Source organism: Anabrus simplex, chromosome X (assembly GCF_040414725.1).
Source record: "Anabrus simplex isolate iqAnaSimp1 chromosome X, ASM4041472v1, whole genome shotgun sequence".
NCBI lineage: Eukaryota > Metazoa > Arthropoda > Insecta > Orthoptera > Tettigoniidae > Anabrus > Anabrus simplex.
The window spans coordinates 195308892-195328303 of NC_090279.1; the positions used below are offsets into that span (position 1 = coordinate 195308892).

Below are 19412 nucleotides of genomic sequence, written 5' to 3' on the forward strand. Positions count from 1 at the left end.
TGGGAATATGGAAAAAATCATTTTGAATGGTTTGTAATTTATTGATGAGAAATTTGCATTTTACAGTAACCTAAAAGTTTAATATACGTTAAATATCTGGTTCGTATGTTACAAACATTATTTCTGTCTGATAGTTGTGGTTGTTTGGAGAAGCTGTACACTCCTAATAATTCTTGAGTATGTGACATGGCTGAAACGTTCGAGGCACAGAGCCACACCACGTCACATTGTCACACCATCATCATTTCCCAACTCCAGTTTCTCCAGTGTACAAGTGCTCGCCATCTCCTTCTGTCTTCATACATCTTCTGTTCCAGTACATCCTCCATTTGTGTCCTCTCTCCGCCACATCTGATCTTACCATACAGTCCCTATCCAGCGTTTTCTTGGTCTTCCCTGTGGTCTTCTTCCTATGAGATTAAGGTCAAAATATTTTCTGGCAGGTCTTTCTTATATGTGCCCATATCGCTGAAGTCAGCATTTCTTTATGACACTGGTAATAGTAAAATCGATATCAGCTACTTACCGGGTGAGTTGGCCGTGCCGTTAGGGGCGCGCATCTGTGAGCATCAAGAAGATAGTGGATTCGAGTCCCACTGTTGGCAGCCCTTAAAATGGTTTTCCGTGGTATCCCATTTTTACACCAGGCAAATGCTGCGGCTTTACCTCAGTTAAGGCTATGGCTGCTTCCTTCCCACTCCTAGGCTTTTCCTATCCCATCGTCGCCATGAGACCTATCTGAGTCGGTGCGACGCTAAGCCAATTGTAAAAACCAGCTACTTTCCTATTCACTTCATTTCTGATCTTAACCTTTCTGGTAGTTTGGTTCATAGTTTTAATGACTCTCATTTCAGTTGCTTGATTTCTGCTGAATTCTTTGTTTAGTATGGTACATGTCTCTAATCCATACGTGAGGATTGGTACAAAGTAAGTGTGGTGCGTGATTGTTTGAGCTTTTTGTGGTATTTTGCAGTCCAGAGAAGATTTCTGACTTGACTGTAGAAGTTTGATGCCTTCTGTGTCCTGCTGAGTATTTCCTGCCTGACAGTGTTTTCTTTCCAAAATGTGCTTCCCAGGTACTTGAAGTTGGGAACTGATTTGATTTTCACTCCTTCCAGAAATATGTTTGAGCTTGTTCCTTCCCTGTTGATGGTAATTTCCACTGTCTTTGTTTTGCTCATCTTCAGTACAAAATTTTTGAATGTACTGTTCCATTCGTTAGTTTCTTCTGAACTTCAGCCTCTGTCTCTCCCCATTAAAGCACATCATCAGCAAATACCAGGGCGTTTGGTTTACTGTCCATATTCTTGATAGATTTGATGACCTTGTCCATTACAATTACGAACAGGAGTGGTGACAGAGCACTTGTTGGACACCTCTGTTTGTTTCAAATCATTTTGATTGTCCGTTGCCTATCCGGGCACAGCTGTAGCACTTCTGGTATAGCATCTTGACTTTATCAATTAAGTACGTTGGCTCCTTTAGGTCTTCCAGACATTCCCATATCCTGTTTCAAGGAACACTATCATATGCTTTTTCAATGTCCACAAATGCAATCACAAGATTTTTTCCATATTCCCAGCACTTTAATATCAGCTTTTTTACTACAAAGATAAGATCCACAGTACTTTGACCCTTCCTGAACCCGTGTTGTTCTTCCTTAAGCGAAGGTTCCACTATCTTCCTAAGTCTCATTTCTGTGATCTTTTCCAGCAGGTTCAGTGCGTGTGACAACAGCGTGATGCCTGTGTAATTTCCACATCTCTTTCCTTATCTTCTTCTCCGAATAGATGATGCAACTTTTTGCTGTCTGCTCTGGTGTAGGGGTAGTGTGCCTGCCTCTTACCTGGAGGCCCGGGTTTGATTCCCATCCAGGTCAGGGACTTTTACCTGAACCTGGGCTGGTTCGAGGTCCACTCAGCCTACGTGATTAGAATTGAGGAGCTATCTAAGTATCTCCTCTTAGAAGGCCATCTTTAAACAAAATTTCAAAATAAAAAAAACAGACGTGTGGGTTTTCCTTCCACCTGGAAAACGTCTACTATGAACATAAGAAACTTGTAGATTCCCTCGCCACGTGTTTCCCCCAATTTGTGAGCCACGTCCACAGACAGCGGTTTGATATGCCTCTTCTGAGGAGAACACTTTCATCATCTGGCTTCATTTTCTTTTTCCTTTGTCAGTTTCGCTTTTTCTTCAGCGAAACTGAGCAAGTCAGTTTGTGCTAATGAACAATTCTATTTATAGAGCCTACACAGACACCAAATTTAGTATCTAACTTTCTTTGTGTCAGGGAAGTATTCTGAGACAATACTACAATTGCACTGCGCTTCCTAGGAGTTGTATCTATGAAGGCATTGCACAAAGAAACATATAAAACCTCAAAAGTGATATACATCATAATAAATACACCTTTAACCTAAAACAATAGTCACACAGATTAATTAACAAACAATGCACAGGGCACGGGCCCGGGCCCTAAGAATTGTCGTGACCCTAAGGGATGTACAACAGGCTGAGGACTTGGGTTCGGAGTTCTGGGAGCGTATAGTCAGATTGGCAAAGTTTAAACACTAATTATATTCTACACCCAGAATATTCACACATCAATATATACAATAATACATACAATATAAAATCTCTGACACCATTTACTCTCAATCCCTTCTCAACTTCAGATCTATGAGAATGTCTTTAAGTCTTGTTCCTAGTACACACAAGAATACTTATAATGCATATATTTACTGTTGAATACTTAACTACGGAGTATAGCTGATTCTTGTACAGCTGACGTCTTCACTCTTCTCTTCTTGTCTTCTCCTCTTCTGCGTAGGTATCCCTGGAACTCGTTAATCTTCGCGGCGACGTGAATTATCCCAATTACAATTAAGCTGCTAGTCTATAAGCTGATATTCCAACACCTACTTTGACAATCGGTGTGGAGAATCGTGATTGTTCAGCAACAAGTCACACTCAGTTCAAGAGCCTGATACCCCTCTATCTTACTATCACTCTACTGCGTCTGCGACTGAATGCTAATTCTACCAGTACTCCAACAGTTCTCCCTGATTAACTATTCACTCTTCTGCGCGATACTGCCTACCGTCGTCCAGTGTCGTGAGTCAAAAAGCCTTCTTCGAGGGATCACAGTCAAAAAGCCCTGTTGTTGACAAGTTACCAAGTCTTATAGTTTCTTCTATTCTTTCTCGAATAATCCTACTGATTCATATACCACCACCACAAGTCACTAGTTCACGTCACAACTGCACTGTTCTCCGATTGGTTGTTGCGCACGGAACCACCCTGTCACGTTGCATTACACACATTGTTCTAGAACATTTGGAAGCTGTTTCTACGTCTCTTACACGTGACTCTGTATATTTCTAACCCAAAAGAAGTGCGTATTTTAACTTACACAATGTTTCACAATATTAAGACACAAAGCTCTTGGCTTACGAGCTCCCAAAGCAACATCGAATATTCTAAATCCTTCTTTAAAATATTCTGTTATTTCTCTTATTATTATTACTGTCATTTATGAATTATGAGTTATGAATATACACAAACTCTCCTATCATTTCCCTTCATATATACATGCGTTCATATGCCTGCTACTTTTAAATCACAGGCTTTCTACCCTGGAGTTCGCGGATTCGAATCCCATTCGAACCCGTTCGCTCTCTCGTTAATACGCGGAAGGCGCGTCGTGAGCCGCCGTTCACGACACCTCCCCCGCCTGGGAAGAAGTGCTTTGCGTCCTCTTGACGCAAACACTTCTGTCAGACACTCGTGTTTGCTTACAGTTTCCCTGGATGTGGAATGTCTCCCCTGTGTGGCATTATTATCTTTAAACTCTACCTTTCTCTTTATATCTCAAGCTACTGGGTGTTTGTACTGTTGCTGTGTCTTCAATTGCAACTACATTGACTTCTGAATCATGTATACTGGCGCGACTACTCGCTAACCTTGGTCTCTCAAAATGGACCACTAAGTCATCATCTGATGACCTCTCTTTAACCCTATTCTCATTAATGATTTTCTGCTGAAAGCAAATTCGAGTACAGCAAGCAGTAGCATGATCCCAGTGCTTTTTCTTAAAAATTCCCGAAAAGCAAGGACAACACTTGCAACATGTTAACAAAAGTACTAGAGCCACAATAGCCATTATCGTCCACACTATGATTTTATACACATTGATATCAGCATGCAATTGCTTTGTATACAACTCTTTTTCCTTTTCCAATATTAAATTTTCCACATCTTCAATTTTTACTCCTGAATGTTTAACATCGTCTATATGTGTTAGTAGACTGTGTAGTGGTACCTCTTTTAACTCAGGTAAGTCATTTAGCTTTATATCACTATTAAGATATTCACAACATTCATATTCTAATAAAATGTCAGGAATTATATCCTTCGTATAAGTTGTGTTAACACTACCTGTGGACCGTATCTTACTATCTGGTCCGTAAATTGTACAAGGTTGATACATTGTAATTATACCCACATTTACTAAATTTACATTATGTGTTTCCTCACAAACTACTGTTATCCTTGTAAGTGATGGAGTCAAATATAAATATTTATTGTCACTTACAGGTAACCATACAAGCTGACTAACTTTGATTATGTTTTTATTACACTCACTTGGCATTATTGTTGTCCCTTTCAATAAAGTTAAAATGCAGTCTTTCTGTCCATGAACCAATTTTAACACAATACTAGATGTACACACTCTGTGAATTTCATCTACTTGTTTGCAGTCTTTCACTTGTTCTTTACTTAAATATGCATATAACTGCTGCTCTGAGTCAATAATAACAAAGTCTTTTTTTACCCTGATATGAACATATTCTTTTACAATATTTACATCATCATGATTTGCATTATCATCACTGTTTTTCATTAGCGTAGGGAAAGGAATTATCTTATATAACTGAAAGTTTTTCTTGTCACTTAGAGGCATTTCAATTACATACACCAACATATTCTTATTTATGAATGCATTTACAGTTGCAATCCTGTAAATTAAATAATCTCGAGCCATATCCAACTCTAAAGGGAGGGTCATCCCTTGTGGAAACTGATCTTGGGATTTCCTATAAGCTTTTAAAATCTCAGAAGGGCTCAAAATTTGCATATTAATTATTCCTAATTGTGCATACATTATTCCATCTGATATTACCTTATATTGATCATACACCTGTGAAATGAGGTCCTCTATCTCTATCAAATGTCGGTTAATGGCAATCTCAATATCTAATTGAGTGAACTCGCGTTTTAATAGACTTGTTTCATTTCCCAAAAACTCTTTTATCTGTTCTAAATTCATGTTTAATTTTAGCTCATTAGCTGTTACATCATATAAAGTATTGTTCAATGATTGTAATGTAGATCGTGTGACCGTAAGTTGTTCCTTCGCAAGTTTAAGTGTTGAAAGCTGTTCTTTCTCTAATTCTGAAATTTTATTCTGGTACATCTCAGCATCATCGCTATCCAGCGTCCCGAACAATGTTTTCGATAATGTGCCTATAAAATTAAATAAACCTCTTTTTTCACGTTTCACTGTATTCTTAGTAAATTGTTTCAAAGTGTCCCTTAATTCCTGTACTCTCTGTAAGCGATTAATCTCCATCTGCACTTCGTGTTGGCAGGTAAAATTCAATTCACTCTGTAATTGATAACATAACACTTGTGTTTTCTGTATGTTCTTCCTAATTACTGTGTATGCCTCTGCTAATTTACTTAAATTGACATAAGTGATCAATCTCCATTCTGTAGTAGACAATTGTACGTTTCCCTCATCTTTAAAATATATCCCTGGGGTTTTCTCATACGGAGTTATCTGAAAATCTATCCCATTTCCAACTACTTTTCCCTGAAAGTATACTACAAGCACTACATAAATTATCCAATACATCTTGAATGTAGTGTGTGTTTTCTTGTTTCCTTACGGGTGACCTGCAAAGAAAAGTCTCTGTTGTACTGTACTGTAGGAGTACTACATTTATGCAAAAATTTGCAATTACATATGTTTCAAACACTTTTATAATAATTCATCGTAACTCATTTCTAATGCAAGTTATGTTCATCATGTCATATGGTATGCACATGGTATCACCCTAATGAATGTTTCCCGTGTTAGGGTTCGTATCCCATATGTGGTTTTGTTAAGTGTAGCCACCACCATATTTCGTATAGCTCTCCCAATTTGTGTACCCCTGTTTAGTTATTAGATCATTTTTACTTCCGTATATGCAACTACTGAAGGACACTTTCGCTCAAGGTTCATTAGACTCACTTTTCTGTTATCTGTAGCGGCCTGGCTGCCGTGTTTCTAACAGTGTCCCTTGCTAAGTGCTTTGTTATCTGATGAGTGCCGTGAAGTAAGCTTGAGCTGGTCAAGTCCAAACATCCCTTCGCTCTACTCAACACTGTATTATTATTATTATTATTATTATTATTATTATTATTATTATTATTATTATTATTATTATTATTATTATTATTATTATTATACTTTTCACTTTTAGTTAAACTGGATCTCTCTGTTCACGTTGTCGCATGCACATATTATATCAATATATCTCCTCGTTTATCTCTAACGTCACTCTATAAGATCGGACTCTCGGTTCGAATCCCGATGTGTGAGATGACAACTAGGTTAGGCTCTCACGGACCATAACCTTTCTGAAGGGTTTCGCGATGACACACAATGTGTTCCGCTCCACCAATTATTTCTTAGCCCCTGGGTAATCTAGGTTCGAATCTCTAAAGAACTTCTCATGACATTTAGGACGTGATTTGGCAGGATATTTCAAACTAATCCTACCAGCAATCATCGATACTTTCAAAGCGCCGTCGGAGTAAGGAGAAGTGTCATCTTACCGCGGCCTAAATCGGGGCGATCGTCCATTCTGTGGTCTGTGCTTCGACCCTCTACACATAAAGTTTTAGGCGGTTTTTGTGTATTTTGATTAGCTTACCTTTCTTGTTGATTTTCAACAAGCAGTTTACACCATCAATTCGCTCTATTTCGTAAGGTCCTCTATATGGTGGTTCAAATTTTGATGACCTCCCTCGTCTCAAGGTTTCATCTCTTAATAATACCTTATCGCCTACCTGAAAATCTATTTCCCGTTGTTTTCTGTCATAATTTTGTTTCTCCCGCTCCTTGCTCTGAATCAGAGTTTTGCGTGCGATCTCATGGTTTTCCTGTAATCTACGGGTTAGGCCTTCGATTACATTCTGATACTCATTATAAGTAGGCTCTGGTTTTCTCTGCAAAATTCCCGGTATATTAGCCTTTCGCCCGAATATCAATTCATATGGTGTGAACCCTGTGTTACTGTGTTTAGAAGTGTTATACACAAAAGTAGCTGTTGGTAGATAATCATCCCAGTCATTCTGTTCTTTACATACATAATGACGCAAATATTCTATGATCACGCGGTGTGATCGCTCAATACTCCCGTTTGATTGCGGCCTGAATGCCGTTGTATGGATCTTTTCGATTCTCAAAATTTTACATAATCTCTTAAAAGTTTGACTCATGAAATTACTTCCCATGTCTGTTAGAATTTTACTTGGAATCCCGAATATGGCAATTACATTCATTACTAGTGTTTTTGCTACCGTCTCAGCTTCTTGATTGACCATTGGACTGGCAATTAAATATTTTGACAGCTGGTCTTGACAGGTAAGTATATATTTGTGTTGTCTCTCTGTAACCGGCAGGGGTCCTACGACGTCGATTGCTACTTTCTCAAATACTTGACTCGGTGTGTCTGTTAAAATCATGGGCATTCTAACCTCTGGACCCGTAATTTTGTTTTTCTGACACGAAGGACAAGAGCGTACAAATGTTTCTACATCTTTCTTCATATTTGGCCACTGTATAACATCTTTAATACGTGCTAGTGTTCTTGTGATCCCTTGGTGTCCGCCTACAAGGGACGTATGGGCATCACGCAATATTGCTAACTTTTCCTCTTCAGTTAAGTCTTTTCGCTCTTTAACAGGCGTTTCGCCTTCAACTTCGGACTCACTCTCCTCTGCTATTGCGTCCTCGGAGTTGGAGTCTTTGATTCGTACCTCTTTTCCTGACCTCTCTGCTTTCGCGTCCGCGAGACCATTCCGTTCAATATCTACTCTTTCGGTTTCACCTGTTTCACTTATCCCTTGGGGAGTAGTTCCCTCTGAACTAACCACTTGTACCGTTCTTTCAGGTACAGCGGGAATTCTACTCAATGCATCAGCATTCTTATTTGTTTTGCCCGTCTTGTACACTATCGTGAAATCATATTCGGCTAACTTTAATCTGAATTTTATTAACCTGGATGATGGGTCTTGCACATTAAATACCCACTTCAGTGGCTTGTGATCTGTTACTACTGTGAAGTGTTTCCCGAATAAGTATGGCCTGAAATACTTTACACCCCATACAATTGCAAGTAATTCTTTCTCTGTGACTGAGTAGTTTCTCTCCGCTTTATTCAGAGTTCTGCTTGCATATGCCACTGGTAAATCTTTCCCTAATTCTCCCTGTGATAATATAGCGCCTAAGGCTTCGCCACTTGCATCCGTAGTGAGAATGAATGGCTTCTCAAAATCTGGGTACTGTAATACGGGTTTCTCCGTTAACTTCTGCTTCAATATATTGAAAGCTGCCTCCTGCTTGTCTGTCCATACATAAGGGACATCATTCTTCAGGAGTTCATACAAAGGTTTTGCGATTTTACTGTATTCAAGAATAAATCTCCGATAGTACCCGCTTAAGCCTAGAAATCCCTTCAATTGTTTTGTGGTTTGAGGCCTAGGAAAATTCTTTACCGCCTCAATCTTTCGCTCATCTGGTTGCACTCCATGCTCGGTAATGATATGACCTAGGAATGCTACCTCTGTTCGCAAAAATTCGCACTTATCTGGCTGTAATTTTAGCCTGTGTTCCCTGAGTCTTTGAAATACTTCTCGTAGTCTCTGATTATGGTCTTCTATGGAACTAGCATAGACCAAAATGTCGTCCATATAAATGAGACATTTAACACCATTTAGGCCCGACATGGCTGTTGTCATGAGCCTCATAAAAGTACTCGGCGAGTCCTTCAATCCCATGGGCAAACGTAAATACTCGTAATGTTTCCCTAAAGCTGAGAATGCCGTCTTCTCACGGTCCTCTGGCCTTATTAGCACCTGATGATACCCTGACGCCAAATCCATGGTAGAAAAATACCGTGCTTTCCCTAAAGCATCTAAGAGCTCTGATATGAGAGGTATTGGGAATACTGTCCCTATTGTCACCTTGTTTAAAGCACGAAAATCAATGCACACCCTGTATTTTTGTTTCCCTGAAGCGTCCAATTTCTTGGGGACGAGAAGTAATGGCGCTGACCATGCACTTTTACTAGGTACGATTATTTCATTCGCCAACATGTCGTCAATTTGCCTTTGAATTTCCTCCTTTTGAGCCTCAGGTAACCTGTAAGGTCTCACGTTAATTGGAGGTTGGTCTTCCCTGACTCTAATCTCGTGTTGTAACAGATCGGTGTACGTTAGTTTATCCCCTTCTAAATGAAAAATATCATTATATGCTGCACAAATAGCATACAACTCTTCTCGGTCTTTAGGTGCCAAATGGTCGACCCTTAATTGTTCTATCACTCTCTGTTCTCGAGATTTCGTGTTTCCCTGTTCTACTTGTGTTACCTGGTTCACTCTCTTTCGTTCGATACATTCTGAGATTGTCATAGGTTCAAGCTCTTGTATAGGGAGTATGGGGCTTTCGAAGTTTACTTCGGTTTCCCTCGTATTAAGCACACTCACTATTGCTTTGTGATTGCGTGCCTTTGTTAAGCAACTCGCTATGTATACTCCTGGCAAAATTTCCTTTTTGTCAATCACACCTTCTGCTACTTTTTTGTCCGTTCTTACTTCAATAATCGTCTCTGTTCTAGGCTTGAGACAGATTGTGTGGAGCTGAGCAGTTTTCATCGTTATGTGATGTTGCTCACCCTTTAATATGACATAACCTTCTCTGAAATTTATTATACTATCTTTGAGTATGTTTCTGCCTATAATCCCGTCATACTTGAGTTGTATGTCATCATCCACTATATGAAAATCTGCGTTTGACTCCCCTATTGGAAGTCGTACGGTGCCCTTGGTTCGGATTCTCTCTGAATCTACGTCTTTTAATTCAACGGCAGGCTCCCTAGCGATCATGGCTTCCCTTGGCACTACCTGTCTCTTTATAAGGGATACTTCACTCCCAGTATCTAATAAGAATCGAAGCAGGTTCCCCTGACCTCGTATTCCAATTTCGACTGTGCCTTCTAATGCACTCAAATTATCCCGGTTGGTGACACTTATTTGGCATATTTCATGTACACTTAAACCCATTGGGTACCTTCGATCGAAAATTTCTACATATCCATCCCTGTAATTAATTATACTCTGTTGTAAAAGGTCTCTCCCTATGAGGCCATCTGACGAAAGTCGAAATTCATCTCCGACAACATGAAATTCAGGGGAAGAATCCCCTATGTGCAGTATAACACATCCCCGAGTGCGTGAAGTCTTCCCAGTTACGCCTGAGAGCTCTACTACCGGTTTACGATAGTGAATCTCTTTCTTTGGTATACTCTTTTCCCGGATTAGGCTAATGTCAGCCCCTGTATCTATCAAAAATTTGAAAGGTCTATCCCGTTCTTTAGCGTGCACGAGTATCGAACCTGATCTATCATGTTCCCTTCGTGATTGATCCCTTTCTGTAGTGGACTGGTTTCTACTAATCTGTCGCGGGGAATTGCGCGACTTATCTGCGCATTTCTGAGTGGCGCTCCTACATGGGCCTTTGCTTTGCTGGGACTCATCCTTAGGCCCGTTGTGGTGGTCCCTGTTTAGTTTAAATCTTTATTATGAAGACTCTTTCCTTTCGCATATTGTTTCGGCCCGTTTACGTACTGTTTATCCCTTTCATGTTCCCTTCTCGCGTACTCACGAGGTTTGGATTTTGCACTATTCTCTTTTTGGTCTTTGAACCAACAGACTCTTTGTAAATGACCCTTTCGTCCGCAAATGAAACATTTTCTTTCCCTGAGTTGCTTTGGCCTTTCGCGGCAATGGGACTGTTTGTGTCCCGTCCTGCCACAATTATAACATCGGATTATTGCACAAATGTGTATTTCTCGTGACTTATCCTCATCTTTTTCCCTAGTTTTCTTTCTACAGTCTTTTTCTATATGGCCTACCTTCTGACAATATTGGCAGGTAGGTGGACCTTTCTTGGTGGCTTTCTGTTTTCTACAGTCCCTAGCTATATGCCCCTCACAATTACAATTATAGCATATCACTCTAATGTTCGCCCTCTTATTTGTTAATTTACGGGGTGTTTGCCCGGTCATTCGCGGTGACTGTCTGTCTGAGTACGTGTATGATTTCACTCTCATTTCGGCGGGTTTCCTTATCTGACCCATGAGCTGTTGCTTAGCCTGAGCGGAAACTATCGCTGTTTCCTCTTCTGTGGCAATGTTGACCGCCTGTTCTAATGTTTGTGCGTCCCGGCTCTTAATGAGAGATTGTATTCTCTCGTCTCTGATACCCTGTACAAAGCTAGCCTTTACTAACTTACGTACCGCCCGAACTTGGTATTCTCTGGCAACTAATGGTTCACCCTGGACCATTGCGTTCCGGAGTTCGGTTCCCATGCGGTCAACTCGATGGGCCCACTCTGCGATACTCTCGTTCTTACCCTGTCTGGCGGCAAACAACTGACATGCATAGAAGTCTACAGTTCGTCTCTCGGAATAGTATTCGTGTAAAGCTCCCTTTATATCGTTCCACGTTTCAATATCGGCCCTCACGAGTAGTTTGCTACGCGCATCTTTCGTGATTTTAGTGAGTATTAATTTGTCAAATAGTTCGCGCTCTTCTGGCTTAACTAACCCTATTGCCATTTCAACATTTTCACAAAATTCTTGCAATCTTTCTTTGTGTAAGCCATCAAATTCAGCCCCTATGAGTTTTAAAGCCTCTGTTACTGTTAAAAAGCGGCCATGCAGCACTCCGCTTGCATCATGCATTATTTCTGTGTTACTAGGGGTAGGACTAGCATTTCTATCTGAACCCTCCATTATGAGTTGGCTTTTGACTCACCCTCTCTGGTTAATCACTTGACTCCGAGCTGGATTGACTGTTCCCGAGTAACTGCTACTGTCTGCTTTCTGCCTCCAAGCGACTCGAACGACTTGAATTCCTTTCCCGTTGCCTTCTTCTTAATGTATCTGAAACAGTGATCAAATACAATTACAAACTTATTCACCTTTATTCCCGATCACTAAGCAGCGCTTAGAGTGATCGTAATTATACTTATATATATTCACTGCAAATTAACACCCGAATTTTCTATTAATTTCCCGTAAATTAATTGTTACCCCTCATCTGCACACCAAATATTTTAAGTCCACCTGTCGTGACCCTAAGGGATGTACAACAGGCTGAGGACTTGGGTTCGGAGTTCTGGGAGCGTATAGTCAGATTGGCAAAGTTTAAACACTAATTATATTCTACACCCAGAATATTCACACATCAATATATACAATAATACATACAATATAAAATCTCTGACACCATTTACTCTCAATCCCTTCTCAACTTCAGATCTATGAGAATGTCTTTAAGTCTTGTTCCTAGTACACACAAGAATACTTATAATGCATATATTTACTGTTGAATACTTAACTACGGAGTATAGCTGATTCTTGTACAGCTGACGTCTTCACTCTTCTCTTCTTGTCTTCTCCTCTTCTGCGTAGGTATCCCTGGAACTCGTTAATCTTCGCGGCGACGTGAATTATCCCAATTACAATTAAGCTGCTAGTCTATAAGCTGATATTCCAACACCTACTTTGACAATCGGTGTGGAGAATCGTTGTGATTGTTCAGCAACAAGTCACACTCAGTTCAAGAGCCTGATACCCCTCTATCTTACTATCACTCTACTGCGTCTGCGACTGAATGCTAATTCTACCAGTACTCCAACAGTTCTCCCTGATTAACTATTCACTCTTCTGCGCGATACTGCCTACCGTCGTCCAGTGTCGTGAGTCAAAAAGCCTTCTTCGAGGGATCACAGTCAAAAAGCCCTGTTGTTGACAAGTTACCAAGTCTTATAGTTTCTTCTATTCTTTCTCGAATAATCCTACTGATTCATATACCACCACCACAAGTCACTAGTTCACGTCACAACTGCACTGTTCTCCGATTGGTTGTTGCGCACGGAACCACCCTGTCACGTTGCATTACACACATTGTTCTAGAACATTTGGAAGCTGTTTCTACGTCTCTTACACGTGACTCTGTATATTTCTAACCCAAAAGAAGTGCGTATTTTAACTTACACAATGTTTCACAATATTAAGACACAAAGCTCTTGGCTTACGAGCTCCCAAAGCAACATCGAATATTCTAAATCCTTCTTTAAAATATTCTGTTATTTCTCTTATTATTATTACTGTCATTTATGAATTATGAGTTATGAATATACACAAACTCTCCTATCATTTCCCTTCATATATACATGCGTTCATATGCCTGCTACTTTTAAATCACAGGCTTTCTACCCTGGAGTTCGCGGATTCGAATCCCATTCGAACCCGTTCGCTCTCTCGTTAATACGCGGAAGGCGCGTCGTGAGCCGCCGTTCACGACAGAATAAGCAATTTGTAGCTCACTATTACTAACGGGAAAATTACAAAAAAGATATTTTGTTCCAATTAATTTTCAAAGTACTGTATTTACTTAGCATCCCAAAAGAATAAATTACTATTTAGGATACGTTCGTCTTCAAAAAATTGTTTTTCCTCATTATCTTTAGAATTTGGGTACTGGTAATAAGTAGAAAAGGAGAGGCAGTACTTCACACAAGAACTTTGGGAAATACTGGTGCAAAACAATAGTTACGTTCATGGGGATACATAATATATCATGGAGTGTGATGACGGGGAATAGTGTGCTTTCAAATCACCTTTATCTCATCCTTTATTTCTGCTTTCCCATTGGCTGGACAGTCAGGCTCCAATGGGACCTATCAACAAAAATACATTACCTTTTATAACTGAACAAATCTAAATAAAAAAACACTGTCTTAAACTCATATATGCTATTAACCACCATTGAACCATATCAAAAGAAACTAAGAAAATTGAGAAAAAATCCTGTCTTTTTTACATCATATAGAATGATTCAAAAGAAAGGTGGGAAGACAATTAGAATAAGTGCAGTATGACTTGCAACTCCAGGCCTCATCTTCTTTATGGGACAGATCATGAAAAATCAATGGGAACGTGGAAGGGAAATGGCGATGACATTCCGTGGTTTCAAAAAGAAGAGTCACCAGAGCAGACAGCAAAATGTTGCATCATTTATTTGGAGAAGAAGATGCGGAAAAAGATGGTGTGACAATGTACATGTGGTGTGGCTCTGTGCCTGAAACATTTCAGCCATATCACATATTCGATAATTATTAGGGGTGTACAGCTTCTCCAAACCACCACAACTATCAGAGAGAAAAAGTTTGTAACATTATATACTTAATGTATAATAACCTTTTAGGTTACTGTGTAATGCAAACTTCTCACCAATAAATTTCAAACCATTGAAATGATCATGATAAATGTCTACGAGATTTTTCACAATCATGTGACTGGATTTTATATTTTGCTGTTTCAGAATGAGATTTTTTATTTTATTTTACCTATTAACCTTACAGCACTACATATTGGCTAAAATTCGGACTTCAATTTATCTTGCTTATATTATCAGTGTGGACCAGCTGGCTGAGGTGGTAAAGGCGTGCTCTACTCACCCCAAAGGACGTGGGTACGATTCCCCATCAGGAACCCGAAATATTTAAGAAAGTATATTTCCTCTTCTAGTAGTGTACATGGTCCTGAGGTTCACTCAGCCTGCACCAAAAATGAGTACCAGGTTAATTATTGGGGGCAAAGGCAGGCAGGCATAAAACTTAACCACTCTACCCTATCAAGTGCCGAGGTTATGGATAGTGGAAGCCTTTACCTTGCACCCCTCCCAGGGCCTTCATGGCCTATACAAAGATGACTTTGCTTTTATACTGCTTTATACAGGGAGTATAATTTAAGACTTCATAGCGGAGTACCGAGCAATAGGAGCACAGAGAAGCGGAGACAGCAGCGCAGTGCCCACAATGGCGAGCGGACGTAATTGTCTCAAAGAAGTGGCATAATTACGCTGATAGAAACCTAAAACTGAACTCATCAGCAATATACACGCTCAGTACAAATAAATACATAAATAAAGTTCGGATCCATGATACTGCCATGAACATTATTCATTAGCAAATGGCAAAATCTTATTCTTGCAATGAAATCTCTAAGTGATATGTTATGGACCGAATGAATCCAAAAAAAAACAGGTTTGTGGGCTTTCCTTCCAGCTGGCAGAAGTCTACTACAAACTTGAGAAACTTGTAGATTCACTCGCCACGGCTTTCCCCCAATTTGCAAGCCACATCCACACCCTGCGGTTTGGAGAAAACTTTCATCATTTGGCTTCATTTTCTTTTTTCCTGTCAGTTCCCCTTTTTCCTCAGTGAAACTTAGCAAGTCAGTTTGTGCCAATAAAAAATTATATTTATAGAGCCTACACAGGCACCAAATTTAGTAGCTAACTTTCTTCGTGCCATGGAAGTATTCCGAGACAGTACTACAATCGCATTACACTTCCTGGGAGTAGTATCTATTAAAGGCATTGCAGAAAGAAACCTCAATAACCTCAAAAGTGATACACATCATAATAAAGACACCTTTAACCTGAAAAAATAGTCACACCGTATAATTACCAAAGTCGTAATCTATAATCTTCATTTCCGTATTGACGAATTGCACAATTAAAAATAGGAGAGGATTTCCACCAATCAATACTTATTTATTGCATATATTAAACTACAGGACCGGTTTCGACCTCATATACAAGGTCATCTTCAGCTGAACCATACATACATATTTATATAATGAAGCTTTGATTAAGATTGTGTTGTTAAAGGAATGCTATATGATGATGATGTACATTTAGTCACATACAAATGGGGCACGTCTTAGCGTGAACTGTTGCGTATATGTCATTCTGTACAATATTGCAACTGTATGTCTAAAATGTTGAAGGTCTTAAAATTAGTGTATAAAATATGTCTAATTAAACTAACTTATATATGTACAAGATAAATACAATATATAAAAACACTTCATGCATATGAACATTCGTTCTTGCTTGTTGGTCAATACATCGACTAACTTCCGTATTTAAGTCTTATTTACAGTTGTACACTTCAGCTGCTATTCTTGGAGTTTGTAAAATTGCATGGGTAAAAAGTTTTGTCTTCCTGTGTATATGTGGGATAAAACACTTTCAATTTTAAAAAGGTGCCAAATGTATGGATGAAATTCAACTAAAATATGTTCAGCTCTGCTGTGTGTGTTGTCCTTTTATTAGAACCAATTCATGTTGTCCTGTGGCGTCCGTAAATTTGGATGACATTGGGTTCAAAGTAGTGGCTCCTTTCCCATTTGTAGCTGTGCAATGATGTTATGTTTATCTGTGGAAGATAAGATTGAGTTATAAGTGATATTGTGTTGGAGGAATGTCTAAGGGTTATGTGTGTGAATTGGAATATGTACTTACTGTTGTTGTTGTAGCTGAGTTGTGTTTGACGTGCGAGCCTGTAATGTACTACTTCGTGTTCTTCTTGGGCTCATACTAGCTGCTGTGAGGGGAAGGGAAGGAGGGGTAGGGAGAGTTGTTGTTGTGGGGGTAGGGGTGGAGCTGGGTGTGTTGTTTGGTGTTTTTCTGTTGCGTGTCGCGTTCTGTTTATCAATTAACTTAAGGTAAGGGTTTTTTAGGGTGGGGATAACTGTATTGAAGATGATGTTAGTTTTTTCTGTGATTTCATTTATGTTGTAATTTGGATTGGTGTACTGATCTAGAGTGATGTAAAATTCTTCTGTTATGTTGAGCAGGGGCCTTTGGGGTTTATGTTTAGGATTTGCATATCGTTATCGATGTTTGTAAAACTGTGTTTATAGTCTGCGACATGTTGTCCTATTGAGGAAAAATTATTGTGTTTCACCGCGTTTATGTGTTCGTTATATGGGGTTAGGAAGTTTCTACCGGTACGTCCGATATAGCTTGTCTCGCAGTTATTACATTATTACATACCCCTGAGTGGTTGTAATTGTTGTTGCTGTTGATTGTATGATGTTTGTACTATTGTGTGTAGTTCTGAATGCTATTCTTAGGTTATGTTTTTATTAAATGTTAGTTATGGGATATATGTGTACATTATTGACAGTGAATAGTGCATAATCTTTCTTGGATTCGTTTACTTTTGTTAGTTTGGTTTTGGGTTGGGATTTTATTTTGTGAATGATTTTGTTAACCATTTCTTTCTTGAATCCATTGTTTTTAGCTATGTCATGAATTAATTGTAATTCTTTGTTTAGATCTTCTTTTGTTAACGGTATATTGAATGCTCTGTGTATCATGCTATAGTAGGCTGCTCTTTTGTGTATGTTGGGGTGAACGGAATCCATTTTAATTGTATTTGAGGTATGCGTGGGTTTTCTGTATATTCTGTAAGAAAGGTGGTCATCATGTCTAGTTGTCGTTATGTCCAGGTAGTTCAGTTTGTGATTGTTTTCAGATTCCATGGTAAGTTTTATATGGGAATCTATTGTATTGAGTTTATCTAATATATCAGTTTCATTTGTGGACCTATTGTCGAGGATGATAAAGATGTCATCAACAAATCTACACCAAAAAAGTATATGGTCTATTTTGTTAATGAATGTGTGCTCTAAATAGTCTATGTAAATTTCGGCGATTATACCAGAAGCGGGATATCCCATCGGTAAACCCTGTTGCTGATAGATAGTATCATGAAATTTAAAGTAGTTGTTACTAATGGCAAAATTAAGTAATTTAATGAACTCTTCTATTTCCAAAGTGCTTGGATTGCTATGACTTTTTAGGTTAGATTCAATGATTTGGAAATAGAAGAGTTCATTAAATTACTTAATTTTGCCATTAGTAACAACTACTTTAAATTTCATGATACTATCTATCAGCAACAGGGTTTACCGATGGGATCTCCCGCTTCTGGTATAATCGCCGAAATTTACATTTTTTTTTTTTTGCTAGGGGCTTTACGTCGCACCGACACAGATAGGTCTTATGGCGACGATGGGTTATGAAAGGCCTAGGAGTTGGAAGGAAGCGGCCGTGGCCTTAATTAAGGTACAGCCCCAGCATTTGCCTGGTGTGAAAATGGGAAACCACGAAAAACCATCTTCAGGGCTGCCGACAGTGGGATTCGAACCTACTATCTCCCGGATGGAAGCTCACAGACGCGCGCCTCTACGCGCACGGGCAACTCGCCCGGTCGAAATTTACATAGACTATTTAGAGCACACATTCATTAACAAAATAGACCATATATTTTTTTGGTGTAGATTTGTTGATGACATCTTTATCATCCTCGACAATAGGTCCATAAATGAAATTGATATATTAGATAAACTCAATACAATAGATTCCCATATAAAATTTACCATGGAATCTGAAAACAATCACAAACTGAACTACCTGGACATAACGACAACTAGACATGATGACCACCTTTCTTACAGAATATACAGAAAACCCACGCATGCCTCAAATACAATTAAAATGGATTCCGTTCACCCCAACATACACAAAAGAGCAGCCTACTATAGCATGATACACAGAGCATTCAATATACCGTTAACAAAAGAAGATCTAAACAAAGAATTACAATTAATTCATGACATAGCTAAAAACAATGGATTCAAGAAAGAAATGGTTAACAAAATCATTCACAAAATAAAATCCCAACCCAAAACCAAACTAACAAAAGTAAACGAATCCAAGAAAGATTATGCACTATTCACTGTCAATAATGTACACATATATCCCATAACTAACATTTAATAAAAACATAACCTAAGAATAGCATTCAGAACTACACACAATAGTACAAACATCATACAATCAACAGCAACAACAATTACAACCACTCAGGAGTATGTAATAATGTAATAACTGCGAGACAAGCTATATCGGACGTACCGGTAGAAACTTCCTAACCCCATATAACGAACACATAAACGCGGTGAAACACAATAATTTTTCCTCAATAGGACAACATGTCGCAGACTATAAACACAGTTTTACAAACATCGATAACGATATGCAAATCCTAAACATAAACCCCAAGGGCCCCTGCTCAACATAACAGAAGAATTTTACATCACTCTAGATCAGTACACCAATCCAAATTACAACATAAATGAAATCACAGG

General features: G+C 39.0%; 1 protein-coding gene across 7 annotated transcripts in view; it reads right to left on the reverse strand.

The window, feature by feature from the left end:
* LOC136886823 (zinc finger protein 567) overlaps nucleotides 1-19412 on the reverse strand; it is a 232683-nt gene that overhangs the window by 169022 nt on the left and 44249 nt on the right. For 6 of the 7 annotated variants that reach the window (XM_068231005.1, XM_068231001.1, XM_068231000.1 and 3 more), the window contains one exon: nucleotides 14024-14083. The exons of the other annotated variant lie outside the window; for it this stretch is intronic. In XM_068231005.1, the coding sequence (XP_068087106.1) occupies nucleotides 14024-14083 (60 nt within the window). The remainder of the gene's footprint in view (nucleotides 1-14023; nucleotides 14084-19412) is intronic. 7 annotated transcript variants of the gene reach the window in all.